At 37.0% G+C, this 14378-nt stretch overlaps 1 protein-coding gene across 3 annotated transcripts in view; it reads right to left on the bottom strand.

The window, feature by feature from the left end:
- The window catches only part of LOC149835318 (uncharacterized), a 74676-nt gene extending 60800 nt beyond the window's left edge, over positions 1–13876 (bottom strand). Inside the window, exons 1-3 of one of the 3 annotated variants that reach the window (XM_090008381.1) lie at positions 13556–13761; positions 12843–12903; positions 10975–12401 (exon numbers count right to left, since the gene is read on the bottom strand). In XM_090008381.1, coding sequence (XP_089864507.1) covers positions 10975–12386 — 1412 coding nt within the window. In that variant the 5' untranslated portion in view covers positions 12387–12401; positions 12843–12903; positions 13556–13761. Of the gene's footprint in view, positions 1–10974; positions 12402–12842; positions 12904–13555 lie in introns of all 3 variants that reach the window. The other 2 variants (XM_090008382.1, XM_090008383.1) reach the window with 2 other exon arrangements.
- Between the last annotated feature and the right edge of the window lie 502 nt (positions 13877–14378).

Here is a 14378-nt window from a genome sequence, read left to right as displayed (position 1 = left end):
AGATGATGGAAATAATGAAAAAAAAATTAAGCATAGTTAAGAATTCACATCAAGGTCAGCATTTCCATCAATAGATGGATATGGGTTGCATATTTTTGCCCTAGTCATTGCTCGCAAGCAAAACTTTCAAGTGGCTTATGGAAAGATTGATATTCCTATATGGTAGTTTTATTCTAACATGGTTCAAAATTGGGGATTATGAAGACCTAAGGAAAATATCCCATTTAATGCAGTTTATTAACGTTTAATGATTGTTACAGTTCTTACCATAGTTGTAGAAAGTGCCCGAGCATAGAAGGAAGCTTGTTGGATTGTCATGTAAAAAATATCAGCAATATTTTCAGAAAACCACAATTTTATCGCGATATTCTCAAATTTTGGTACATAGAAAAAAACAGATTTTCAAAACATCACCTATATAAAAATAGGCATGCGTTTTATCATGATTATATTAGTGCGATCAAAACTGTTTTTATATTTTCAATTTCTTTTTTTGCAATTATATATACATACTATTTTTATTTTTTGTGTCAATATTTTCTCAAGTTTTGACTTATCAAGAGATTTCTCTCACTATGATTTTTCCAAGAATGAGAATTGTGAAATTGCTTCCTGGAAAGCCCATTTCAGAAAGGGGATGCATCTCCAAGCCCAATTTAAAATTAATTTCTTAAAACATACAAATGATTCATTATGAAGTTTCTCTCTTTCAGCTTCATGTAATCCTTTCTAATAATGGAACTTCTGAATCAGCATTTTTGTCTGAAAAATTCAACAAAGCGAAGCTACTAAGATGAATTCTTTCTGATAATGGAACTTATCGTTATAGACTGCTTTACATGCACAAATGTTTTCAGACAAAAACCATATATAAAACCGCTTATTCAATGAACAAAATGCCTCATCAGTCCTCTTGTTAGAGTATCCAGATTTTAGGTTGTGTTCTTTCTCATATCCAAGACTCAGTCATGACAAGCTTTCGCCTGGAGTTGTTCAATTATTAAGATCCACTAACTGAATATGCCAAATCAAAGATGGCAAGCTTTCCCCTAGTGCTCTCCAATCATTATGGCCTACAAACTGACAATGCTTTGGTATTCGAGGATGTGCAATTTCTTGTTGCAACTTCCACGTCACCATTGGTATGTTGTATTTTCTAATATGGAGTTGCATTCATTTTCTTTTTCCTTTTATGAATAGCATCCTGTAATTTGATGTTCCAGCCAAAATCCTACTGCACCTACAAGCACATATCATATGCCTATCCATTCTCATCATGATCCTAAAGTTACATAAAAGCTTACGACTATCTTAATTTGCAGAAAACTACTGTGGAGAATTGGTTTGCTTTCACACACATGCACACAAAGAATGTTAATTAGCCCTGAAGCAAGGGTTAAGAAAAAAACAGCAAACGGAACTGTAAAGAGGTGTAAAGGCAGCTTGTTTGCAAAGGGGTAAAATAAAGTGTATAGAGTATACTATAACTATATACATGATGAGATATATGCTTCTAATGCTACTATAACTTGAAGACTTATATGCAGTCACCCTTTAGATGGGACTGGATTTTCCATCATTTGGATGTAACAAATGCCCCTCCAGGAAGTGTCCTGGAAGATTAAGGTATTTATGGATCATTCATTGACCAAATGACCTCCGTACTTATCAGAATTCAAGAAATTGACCAAATGACAAGGTGGTTGAGAAAAATAATAATCTGAAACTTGGAACCATAAAAATCAAGAGAAATCTCAAATAGAACAAAACAAAGCATATGAATTTGACATTTAATTCGTATAGGGACAAGGTAACTAATAATTACGAAATGCAAATATGTGAGGTCTTAGGTCGCAAAGAGTGAAAAAAGGTAAAGCTTATGTAGCTGAGACATGAACACTACGGTGAACATCTAGAGTAATGAAAAGAAAAATATGAAATTGGAAATCATATACTCAATTCTTGGAATATTAGATCAAGAAACTTATGTTTTTTTCTCATGTATAATCTATGTCACACAGACTCGGCTAGGGGGTCGACGCACCCGCGTCGACACACCCGGACACAGGTGCAGCTTCAAACACGGGGCGGACTCGGTCAACAAGTGTCGAACTCGGTCAACGCACCTGGGCCGAGTCCGTCCACTTTATAGACTCGGTCAACTTTGACAGAGTCTATATTCATCCATTTTTTAGGGCAAAAACCTAAAAAAATAATTTTTTATATTTTTTTAAAATATATATATATAGCCATACTGTGTGCACAGTCAGTCACAGACTGTGCTATCTTATTACTTTGATCGTTCCCAGTGTTATCTTATTAATTTATTGTTATATATATAATTATATATATTTTAAAAAAATTATATATATATATAGCCGAGTCCCCGTGTCCAAAATTTTTGAAATTGCGCCGCACCCGTGTCGCACCCGCACCCATGTGACAGTGTATAATACAAGCCAGACTTTACCAGGAAAAAAAAACTTGAAATTGTTTGTCTCAAACAATTGGCATGGACATGCTTTAGGGAATTTAAGCAATCATTTATGTGAATGGGTAGTTCACTTGAGACACATTAACCATGAGAAGGCGAAGAACAAAAAAAGACTTGGAGAAAGTATGACAAACAAAAGTACATGGAGCAACTCAATCGTCTAGCCACAAGTAAAAAAACTAATGGGGAAATTGTGAGTGTGTACGGGTGTATGTATGTACTTGTATGTGTGTGTAACTGTCTACGTATCATACTTACATGCATCGGTCCCATCTATATCCCATCAAGGAAAATCTCAAGAGATCTTTTTTTTATATTTGGCAAATCCTAAACAACATCGTCTCATTAAAAAAAGAAAACTATAAAAATATACAACAATAAAAAATAGAATTTAGTAATACTTCTTTTTGAAAAAATAAAAGGCTAAAAGCAGAAAAAATAAAATAAAATGTAAATCTGACCCTGTAGATGTGTTTGGCATGGTCCATTTGCTAAGAACCAGCACCTAGATCATGCTTTCTAGACAAAAGAAGTTTTTTTAACCTTGAAAAATAACAAAAATTATGGGCCACTGAATTTTTTCAAGTTCTTAAAAACCTGTTCATTAGTCATAATTGGATGATCCAAGAGCCGGTTCGTACAAAAAACCAAGCATGTAGATCACAATTTCATGGTTAGATCTCAAAAAAAAAAAAGAGAAACCTGTTGAAAATGCACCATCGGCACATATGACGGCAAAAAAAAAACTTTAACTATCATGTTAAATAAAGGGACACAAAATCATCATGACAATATCATGATATTGTTGCAATATGACCCTCGACTTTCACTTTTGTCAAAAAAAATTAACTCCTTTTTTTTTACTTTTAAATAGTTTCCAAGAAATTTTGAGAAAAACTAAATATTTTTATCCCAATAAAACCTGTGAAGATATTGCAAATCAATATTTCAGACTATATGGACATTTTAAGTCGGCAATAAAGATGGGTTCAAATGAGTTAGCTGGATGATAAGGTCACACTATCATAAATTCATAATTGAGGGGTCTTGTGTTTGAATCCCACAGGGGTTACTGACCCAGATTGCCTACCAGGGGAAAAAAAGCCTCTTCCAACTCAAGAAGATTAACTCATTATGTGTCTAATGATGCTGCTTTACTTCCAATTCCAAATGGTATAAGTGAACATAATCTCTCCATATGGTAGTAAGAATAGGTGTAACCTTCGATCAAACAGTAAAAGGACATTGACCAAGTTGTTTTAAAGAGTCACAGTTGGACATATTTGTAGGAACCGCAGATGATACAGTAAGACAAGTAAAAAGCTCCCTCAAGAAAAAATGAGACCAACAAATGGGACAGTAGCCTGCAGCAAGGATATCCCAACTAGTTGAAGCCTGAAGGGTAGCCAACAGTATTCCTCAACAAATATCAGGCAGACTAAAATTCAAATCACAACCATAAGACAATATTTGCTCATATGTTCCCCAATTTTATTTATCTTTACCCTTGCTTTCTATGTATGCTAACTAAGAATCCACATTGACCAAAAACAGACCAGCAGAAGGAATGTACAGACAAAGAAGACACCCCAATCCCAAAATCTGAAAACAGAAACCAGAATAGTAATCTGATCAAGAATAGAGGCAAAGGCAGTAGATCTGCCGGGTCTATCCCATCTACTAATAACACTTGCCAGAATTCAGAACAGAGAATCAGAATGGTGGAATAATTAATATGTGAATCCATGTCCAACTTCCTATCATTGCCAATTTCAATATTTCCTAAGACTCCATACTTTTACAATTGTACCATCATTCACTAGGATCCACAAGAACAAAAGCAGCAATATGGTATGGTGCAAAGGTCCATGTAGGAAACTCAATGTACACTAGATTGATGATTAATATGCTCAAAGAGAAATAACCAACAAGATAGTATGGACAAAGATGGAAAAAAAGGAAAGTAAAACAGTCCAGTGATATCAGATGAAAGACTGCTGAATGATACCCAACCAGCAGCAGACAAGGAACAACAGAAAGAAAGGGTAATATGGATGAACCATTGTCACCGATATCGGCAATATTTTGAAAATATCGTAAGAAATACTGATATTTTAAAGTAGCCGATATTAAAGGTAATATCGAATATCGCCAGAAGACAAAATATCGGGATATTTTTTGGGAAAAACTCTTTTATTTTAAGTTTACATTTTGTATTTTTTTGTTTTTTTTATATTTTAAAACCATTCAAACATGTTTCTTTATATTTTTGGAAGAAAAATACTGCAAAACTTATTATTTTCTTAGCTTCTTTGTTGTTATTTATATTTTTTTCAAGTTTTTAAACTCCCGAGATTTATCAACTTTTGAAAATCTCTCCGAGAAATACCCCCTTTAACGATACGGGTGACTATGGGATGAACCTATCCTTTTATACCTTCTTTGTGTTAGTGAATTAGATAAATTGCCCTTCTCTCTCCCCATTTTGTCCACCAGGTTACTTTCCCAACTAAAATCACAGAAATTTCATAATTTGTCATACTTGCAAGTGCAACTGGAACAGACTCTACATGTACATGTCAAATTCTAGACCTTCAACTTGTCGGTGGTCACTGGACTTCTTAATAAAAGAAATGAGCTTCTTAGGGCAAAACTGCAAGGAGTCATCATTCGCTTTAGATGCTAACAAGGACCCATCACTAGCCAAAAAGCACAAATCTACCAGTGCACTTGACACTGCAATAAACCTATTAATGCACTTGGATTTAGATATGTTCATTTAGGAATTTTGTAGATCAGCAACCAGACCAATCGCTTGTTGAAAGACAGCTGCACCAAGAGTTAGGATCTACAGATCAATGTCACCCTGCATATTCCTTTTCATTCAATTCATCAACATGAACTATTTAACTAATAATGATTCATTATCTATACCTACTCATTTCATAGTCCGGTAGACCATGAATATGCATTAATACGCTACTATGAGATCACTGAATATGATTGGATTAAATATGATGAGGCAATGGTTTTAACTTTTATCTCATATCCAATTGCAATTAAGGAAACAGTTTATTCATTCATATGTAGCGGAAAACCCACCTAAAGTGTTTTTCCCATTTGGATGCCTCATACAACATGGGTATGCTGATTATTTTGATAAGTTAGGCTTGTAAATTTGTGATCTCATATAAATGGCAGAATAGAGCCAGCCACGACACATATTGGAATGCCTGGAAGTTGAAAGAGGCCATCATTCTTCGGTATCCAAGACAGTAAGGCACGCATTTGACCAGTTGTAACGTGCAACTGAAGCACCCAACTGATATTGTCATGACCCACTCAAGTTGTTAACCAAGTGGAGAATCATGCATGTTAAACAGGATCAGGCTTGAGTTCAGAAATGCATAATTCAATAAGGAGCAGAATGTTGAAAGATAAGATGAAATCATAATAAATTTGAGGTGGTGATCATAAGTACCGAATAGAGAATATACCTGCACTTAGGGAGTTCTATTACTATGTCTATTAATTCAAACAATCTTGATTTTATAGACTTAGGAACTTTTATCAAATCCAACTGGTAAAAAAACTTTGGCAACAGGGGCAATTCAATTGAGCCATATGCACCAATGCATCAGGCATGAAAGACTGACCGATAGCTGAAAAACACATGAAATAATGGATCATGTTCAGCTGATCAAGACTAATAAATAATGAGGCGTAGACCATACATATATATATGGGAAACATTTGATCATGGAGAGGTACAAATGCTGGTAAAAAAACTTTCGCAACAGGGGCAATTCAATTGAGCCATATGCACCAATGCATCAGGCATGAAAGACTGACCGATAGCTGAAAAACACATGAAATAATGGATCATGTTCAGCTGATCAAGACTAATAAATAATGAGGCATGGACCATTCATATACATATGCGTACATACATACTTATATATATGGGAAACATTTGATCGTGGAGAGGTGCAAATGCCATTTTTTTCATTTTTTTGGTTGTTTTTATGAAACTAACCTTACAGATGTGATGTACATGATTTTCTTAAAGGGAATCAACTTTTGAATCCCCTGATTAGGACAAGTACGTGTGTTTTTATAAGGCTTCAAAAACCCCTAGATGATGATTTTCTTAAAGGGAGTCAACTTTTGAATCCCCTGATTAGGACAAGTACGTGTGTTTTTATAAGGCTTCAAAAACCCCTAGATGTCCAGTCAACCGCTGCGCCTCAACGCATTTCGGGGAGAACCATCTAGCTCTGGGTTCGAGTGGCATTTCACCCCTAACCACAACTTAAAAACAACAGCCTACAATGTGTGATACTTTCTCGGGTCATAAATTCATGTTTCTTCATTGAAAAAACACAATTCAAAATCCAGTTCCTACTATTTGGAAGCTGGAACATGTTGAACACATCTATGAGGTCCTATTGGATCAAAATAACTTGCACCTATGACTTCCAGAGGTGATATTACCAAATGTTTTCCCATACATACATATATAGAGAGAGAGATAGAGAGAAGGACAGTAATGAGTAGCCCCTAAACTGTCATAAACGGCTTCAAAGGACAAAGTTTCAGGTGTTCGCATAATCTGAACTGATAGATGTATTCTCTATAGCTTGCTTAGTAGAAAACGTGCATTAGATTAGGCATTTTCCATGTTTAGATACGTATTTAAAGCAATAAAAAATCAATGACTCATATTGCACCAAAACTTGGTGAAATAGAAGACAAGGATTCTCACCAAATCAATTTGATCCAAAGAATGGCTTTAGTGAATAAGCAATGATGGACGCATCTACAAGTTAAAATTCACCAAAAAACATGTGAAATATACTTATATATATATATATATATCACATCAGGTCTTGCAGGCCTAGGGTTACCATCATGACCCTCAACTGCCCCCAAAAGGCTCAAGCCTCAAAGCATGGGATCCAATGGTTCGTTGTCAAGATAGAAGCTAAGGCATGAAGTGCAAGGCACATGACTGGTATAGTGGTCCCAGCCATAGGCCACACATAACCATAGTTGGCAAATTCGTGACTCGGACTCGAATCGCTCGACCCTTGACTCGCGAGTCAGCAGGTTGACTTAGTGACTCGAACGAGTTAGGACTATAATTTTCAGTGTTATTACCAATGTTGTAAGTATCATATTGTATCATACAATACGTATCGTTACTATGGGAGAAAGCAATACAATACACACTCGTATCGTGATACGAGTGTGTATTGCATCTGTATTGTATTGATACACCTTTAGTGCACATTAAAAAAGTGTCAAAACTTGTTTTTTATTTTTTGAGTTTTAAAGACCTCTTGAATGCCGACTTTCTCATTTGTGTAAAGGTCATTAAAGGAGTATCCATGAACCCTAAGAATCATGAGAGCGATTTGGGAGCCGATTCATGAGGAAGAGAACTTTTGTGGTTTGCTCAAGTAATAGTGCATTTCCATCATTTTTTCACTAAAGGAAGTGGGTTAAGGTAAAAAAAATCTTTATTATGAGTAAATTTATAAAACTACAAAAAATTCACTCAAAGAAGTTGGATCCGTGAAATTTAAGGATTTACATCAAGGTAGAAATCAAACTCCACACTCCTCCAACACAGATGGAATCAGATGATTTGGCATGGAAATGGGTCACTCAAATAATTAGTGAAACTTGAGCGCAACTATTGCCATAATATTTTTGTTTATGTAATATGAAAGTATGAGTCTTGTGGCAAGTTCTTCATTACAAGATATTTAATATTTTGCATTGTTCTTGTGAGATAGTTGACGTTTTATGATGTCTTATACAGCTCATAGAAACATAAATTCTTCATATGTAATTTTATAGTTGTATTTTATGCAATTCATCATTGTTTCATGTGTTATGATTTTTTAGATTTTTTGCTGATTTTTCATGATTTTTTTGGAATTTTTAAAAATTTTGTATTAAAATTTATGTTTTTTACGATACGTGTCACATTTTGGGCCCGACCAATACGGGTAACAATATAATACTTACAACCTTGGTTATTACACAATAAGACATGAAAATATTCAAACGTGAGGTTGCATAATCACTAAATTTAGCACATGATATCAATGATTAAGCTATACTAGCATACAACTCTACATAATTGTTAACATTTATGATTTAACAATATTTAATTCTTTATAAAAAGTAACTTTACATGAGCATTGTGCATTAAAATCATAAGATGCATGTCAAAAAACACATAAAGGCCATCCGGATCAGTGATCCTGAATGGGCAACCCACCTTGGGGTCGATCCAGGTCAACTCAGGTGATTCCCGAGTCGACTCGTCGGGTTTGCCAACTATGCACATAACATCTGGTGGGATCTCACATGGGGCTCTAGCTCATCACAACACCGTATAGGATCATGTTAGATCCACGTAGGTCAAACCATGCTACGGTTATTGTGTGATTCACAAGCTTAAATACATCCATACTGTTCCAGTTACCCCATCTATATATGATTCTCAGTGTTTCTGAAGCACAAAATTGAAGGATTGTGCAAATTACCAAAAAAAAAACATGGTTTAGTACTTAATGTGAGTATAGCTGTAAAGAGGAACCTGAATTTTTGTAAATTTAGGTATACAATCTTTAATACAAAAGCAAGCTGACTCACATTTATTATTTAAGAGATACATTGCCTTCTTGAGAGGTATATCTGAAATTGATAGAGGAAAAAGGGCTTTGCATGTCAAATGATTTAATGCTTACATAAAAGGGAATCGAAGATTTGGTTAGAAATGATATCATTTTTTTCAAATGAAATTAAGATTTGTAAGATAGTGATTGTTATTAGCAATTTTACTTAGAGTTTCTTGAATAGTCCTGGCCCTGGTCTCCCTGAATGATAAACACTATACAATATTTTTAGTCAACTTACTTGACCACTAAAAACATTTCTCTATTCTTTTTTTAGCTAATTATCCACCTCTAAAAACATTTCTCTATTCATTTTTTCCTGATGGAAGTAGTTTTCCTTCAAGTAACTTGGACATGTTGGAAAGTTCTTACACAGTTCTGGAATAAACTGATAAACTAGATTTGCTTACTATTTAAGTATCAACATCCAGCTATTGCCAAAAGTTAACAAACAGTGCAAGCTAGTAGCTACAGGGCTTTAGAATTGGTCATGCTAGTAGAAAACCAGGAGCTTTGATGATACGACAGACCCTGGCATGTGACAAATACATGTACACAGCCCATCATCAATTACTGTGGGTCCAGACATACATCCAAAGAAGCAAACAGGTTTCTATGTACCAATCTTCTTGGTTGAGACAAGTGACTTAGCGATGATGGAATTAGACTAACATAAGTTCAGGACAGAAGTCCAAGCTTTGTTTTTTATGACAATTGCATACCTGGTATCACGAAGTTGTTTCAATTACATTATTGCCGGTTTATGATTTTAGCCTTTCTCATTTTGTTTACCAAACAACAATAGGTTGCTCTGCCAGGTGAACCATAGATAGTATATTCAGTCTTGGCTCTCGTACACTGACCCATTTTAATGCCGAGTAAATATAGGCTAAAGTTAACACATGGTCACAGCAACTTATGGATAGAAAGTGAAGCCTTCTTTCACTTAATTCTGGATGTGTGGATGACACTGTCCATTTGTTTCAAATATGGGCCCAAGTCTATTTGTGATGGACCCCTTTTGTTTTCGATCAGAAAAAAAAAGGTAAAGTGGGTGCAATGCCGGGGGGGGGGGGGGGGGGGGGATGAAAACTAGCCTTAAATCCAGTCCATCTTCTAATTTTAAACTATGAATAATACCAAAATATCGATGCTTAAACATTTAAATCTTGATTTACCCCCAATTCATTACAAAAACCATATTTAGGTGCCTCTTAATTTACCCAATAAGCACACTTTTACCAGAGTGCACACATTACAACTCCATAGCACACTTTCAATTATAGCTTTGTAATGTCATGCCACAATGAGCGTGTGACTGCAGAAGGTGTTGATATACTTAACATGCACATAAATAAGGTTTGCATTACATAAATCAGAAAGTTTTTTTACACCCAAGATAAAACTCATGATCTGGAGGGGATGGTTTTTAATTTTGACCGAGGAAGATCATGAATTGAGGGGGTAAATGCAACACCCTTTTATCTGTTCAGGGCCTTCCCAATTTCCAAGTCCAAAAGTCTTGACATTATCGTGTTAAAGTGCAAGTAACATCTCAGAATATGCACTTTACTTAAGATAAAAAAAATACTGATTAAGATGTATCTCTCCCAGAAATGGGACAAACTTTTTTGCCATAAAACCAACATCTTATTGCTTCAGGTATGCCTAATAAACTCATAAACATTTGCAAAGCACAAAATCATAAAACATTTCAATATGCTGATGGAAGATTGAATGTAAATAATTAATCCATATATCAGAAAAGGAGAAGTTGACAAATAAGACCTCTTGAAGTAAGCCACTGCTGCAACGGTTACAGATGCATTCAGTTGTAAGAAACCATCCCAAAGTGTTTCCTGGGCTGATGGAACTGCTTTTCTTTCATGAAAATTATGTATTCCATCCAAATCATGTGAAGTGTGCAGCAAACCTTCTCCATCTTTCTTCTCTTCAGGCGTCTGAATAATTGTGTTATCAGAATTTTGACCTTGCACTTTCCCTGGAAAGGCATGCTTCACATTTTCAATGTCGGTGACAGTCTGCTGGTCCAAAATTTTGCACTTAGAGTCCCCAGACATGTTAGCACTGTTATCAGCATTTATATCCGCCAAACTGCCAGAAGTGACACCAGAAACTGCACCATGCAGTGGTCTTGAGACATGCTGGGTTCCCGCTATGCCATGGATGGAATTTGAACCTATACAGTTATCCACAGGAGCAGCAGAAGTGGCAGCTATGAAATGTGGCTGAAAGATACCAGCATCACTTCCACCAGTGAATATGGATGATTGAGAAAATCCAGTGTGAACATTCGAAACAAGGTTGGTCACAGTAGCATGTAGACCTTCAATTCTCTGGTTGAAGTTGACAGAAGACACATTTCCAAAGTTCATAAGATCCTTACTCTCTAATTCTCCATCAACACCTTGAATGCACTGGTTGAAGTTGACAGAAGATGCTATATTTTTAAAGTTCTGAAGACCCTCACTGTTCAATTCCTTACCAAGTGAGGCTGGTAAAGGTGAAAGCAACCCTGCGGGTGACATTTTCTCTGAAGGCTTCATAGATGTGAAATAGTGAGAAGAAATCATGCCGCCTGATTCCTTGAGAGAGAAATTGCTTGAAGGAACATAATCCTTCTGACCAGAACCTATTCCATCACTTGAATTAAGAAAAGATCTAGCACTTTCCATGTGAATATCTTTTGTACCAGAATATGATGGGCATAAGTTATTTCCAGTTTCGTGAGATAAATCATATGATGCCTGTTGCCTATTCTGGAAACGAGGAATCTCAACAGGTAAGCTGAAGAAAGAAAATGGTTCCACAGGATCATAGGAGCTAGGTTTCATACTCAAATAAGGGCCAGTCGTATGAGTATTGAGATTAGAAAATTGACTGTTGCCAAATCCAGGATGCATATTTCCATTTTGGGCCAATGGCACATTCTGACTTGACATCCTCCTAGCAGCACTTAGCAGCATATTTTCCCCAAAAGGGATTCTGCCCATTAATTGTTCATCAGTATCTCGTTGCACGGCAAGTGCCTGATCCCCTCTTTTGTTCCTAGATGATCCAGGCAATCCATCATAAAATCCACTTGGTTGCCCCATGTATGCCGCTTTCCTTTTATTTGATGACTCTCCATCAAAACTCTGTTGAGGAATACCATAAGCAGGCGGTGGGATAGCGTCCATGACAAAATTTTGTATCTGTCACGTTATATATTCAACATAAATCATCTTAAACTATGTTATTTATATCCTATCATATGCTACCACGCAGTAATTCCTAACAGTGGGGCCATGTAACCACAAGAGTCCCATTTCAAGAGTTGCAGCAAGAGCATCAAACGAATTCAGTTCTAGCAGTAGAGATGCACATTGTCTGCCATCCTTATTTCATATCTAAAGTAAATAAAACCAAATGGCCAGATGAATCCCCACGCTCAAAGAACTGGAAAAGCTCGTTGCCCACATTCGATAATAGATAGAGGCAAGTATAAAGTAGCTACAAAACATTCAATGCAGTTTCCTAGATACAGAGAGCAATCACGGAGAAAGTAAAACCGCACCGCAAACATTTAATCAAATATATCAGGTAGAAAATTATTCTCTACATATACGCAGTGTCAACCACAAATTTCAACATACGTGACGACTCAATTACAGCAATCTTCTTCGGAATCCTTCATCAAAGCTGTGTATTGAACACCTTACCAGGAAAAAAAAAAAACAGAGGCACAACATCAGACCCTTACTTCCCCCGACAAGTGATACATAAACGAGACCAAGAGAGCTCTCACACGAACGCCTTTTAAGCCGACAATAAGCCTAAATTTCATAAATAACAACTCGATTCCCCTTGAACATGCACTCAGCCGTTAAAGCTTTCAGCGTGCTTCTTCCGTGTGAAAGAGAATAAGATGGAGGAGGAAGGGGGTCAAAAAAAGCCCAAACTCAAACTGCCATCAAAATATGAAAAAAAAAAACAGACTACGATCGATCGGGAGACTTAGACGACGAGTCCACCCTGCACTAAAGTTTCCATTAAGGAACACCCGATTCACTCGTGCTTGTAAGACACAAGAGAGCGGAGAGACGCCGAGATATAACCAAATCGCTCCAGTAGAAAAGCAAAAAAGAGAGGGAGAGAGAGAGGGGGGATGATAAAGAGAGTAAATCCCGTGCGGAAGGAGAAAATAGCACAAAGGAAAGCACAAGAGCAGGGGGCGACTCTCCGGATGAACCAGAGCAAGAAAACAAAACCCTAAACACCCAAAAGTGAGAGAAAATAGTCGCCGGAAGCAGAGAAACGGATTAGATCTGAAGAAACCCCAAGATCGAGAGAAGCGAAACTTTCTTACCCGATGGTGTCAAAGTGACGAGAAGAGGAGAGAGACGTTAGGAGGGCTGCCGACGTTCCATCTTCTTCCTCGCTCCAGATCTGCCTTCTCGACCCATCGATCGCTTTCGTAAAGGAGGAAGGAAAGATAAAGGTTAGGGTCTCTCTCTCTCTCTCTCTCTCTCTCTCTCTCTGATCGCTCGGTTCTTGTCTCTGTGCTCTTATCCTGAACTGAAGAACGTTAAGAAAGAGATATTACGTGTCAGGTGCGCTTTCAGGAAATATTGGTTGATAGGCTGTCAAGAGTGAAGAGACCATACACGATGCATGGGAAAACAACTACGCGCGTTTGTATACCGCGGAAAGCCTTAAAGCTGCGGCTTTTAAGGCTTTCTGCGGAAACGCACGCCCGTCGATGCGTTTTCCAGGAGCCCAAGCCGGGTTCCCTTTACCCGAAGTCAACTCTGAACCCCCTTTCCGCTTCTTCCAGTGGAAGGCGGGGCTCGTTTCCCATGTTTGTTGGCATCACTTAGAATCCGAGTCCTGTTTGTTTGCAAAGACTTAAGTACTATTTTCCGTCATTAGCAAAACGATGTTTCGAGTAAAGGACAAAAATGTCCTCCCACCAAAAAAGGTTAATCTCATCATCGTTTTTGCCTTAAGGAGTAAACTCCCTTGCTTTAACAGGAAGCCCTCACAATATGTCGCCCTAAACATTCTGGCTCACCCTTTGACGATGCACTATCTGTTGTAACCGAAGCTCCCTTTGACGACGCAGCCTTTGACATCGTATGTTGCTGCGAGATCACCCATTATCATCGTCTGTTGCCGCCGAAGTACCCTTT

This window comes from Nuphar pumila, chromosome 6, assembly GCF_984573655.1.
Source record: "Nuphar pumila chromosome 6, dmNupPumi1.hap1.1, whole genome shotgun sequence".
In the NCBI taxonomy this organism is placed as follows: Eukaryota; Viridiplantae; Streptophyta; class Magnoliopsida; order Nymphaeales; family Nymphaeaceae; genus Nuphar; species Nuphar pumila.
This window is presented reverse-complemented; position numbering and strand designations above follow the sequence as displayed.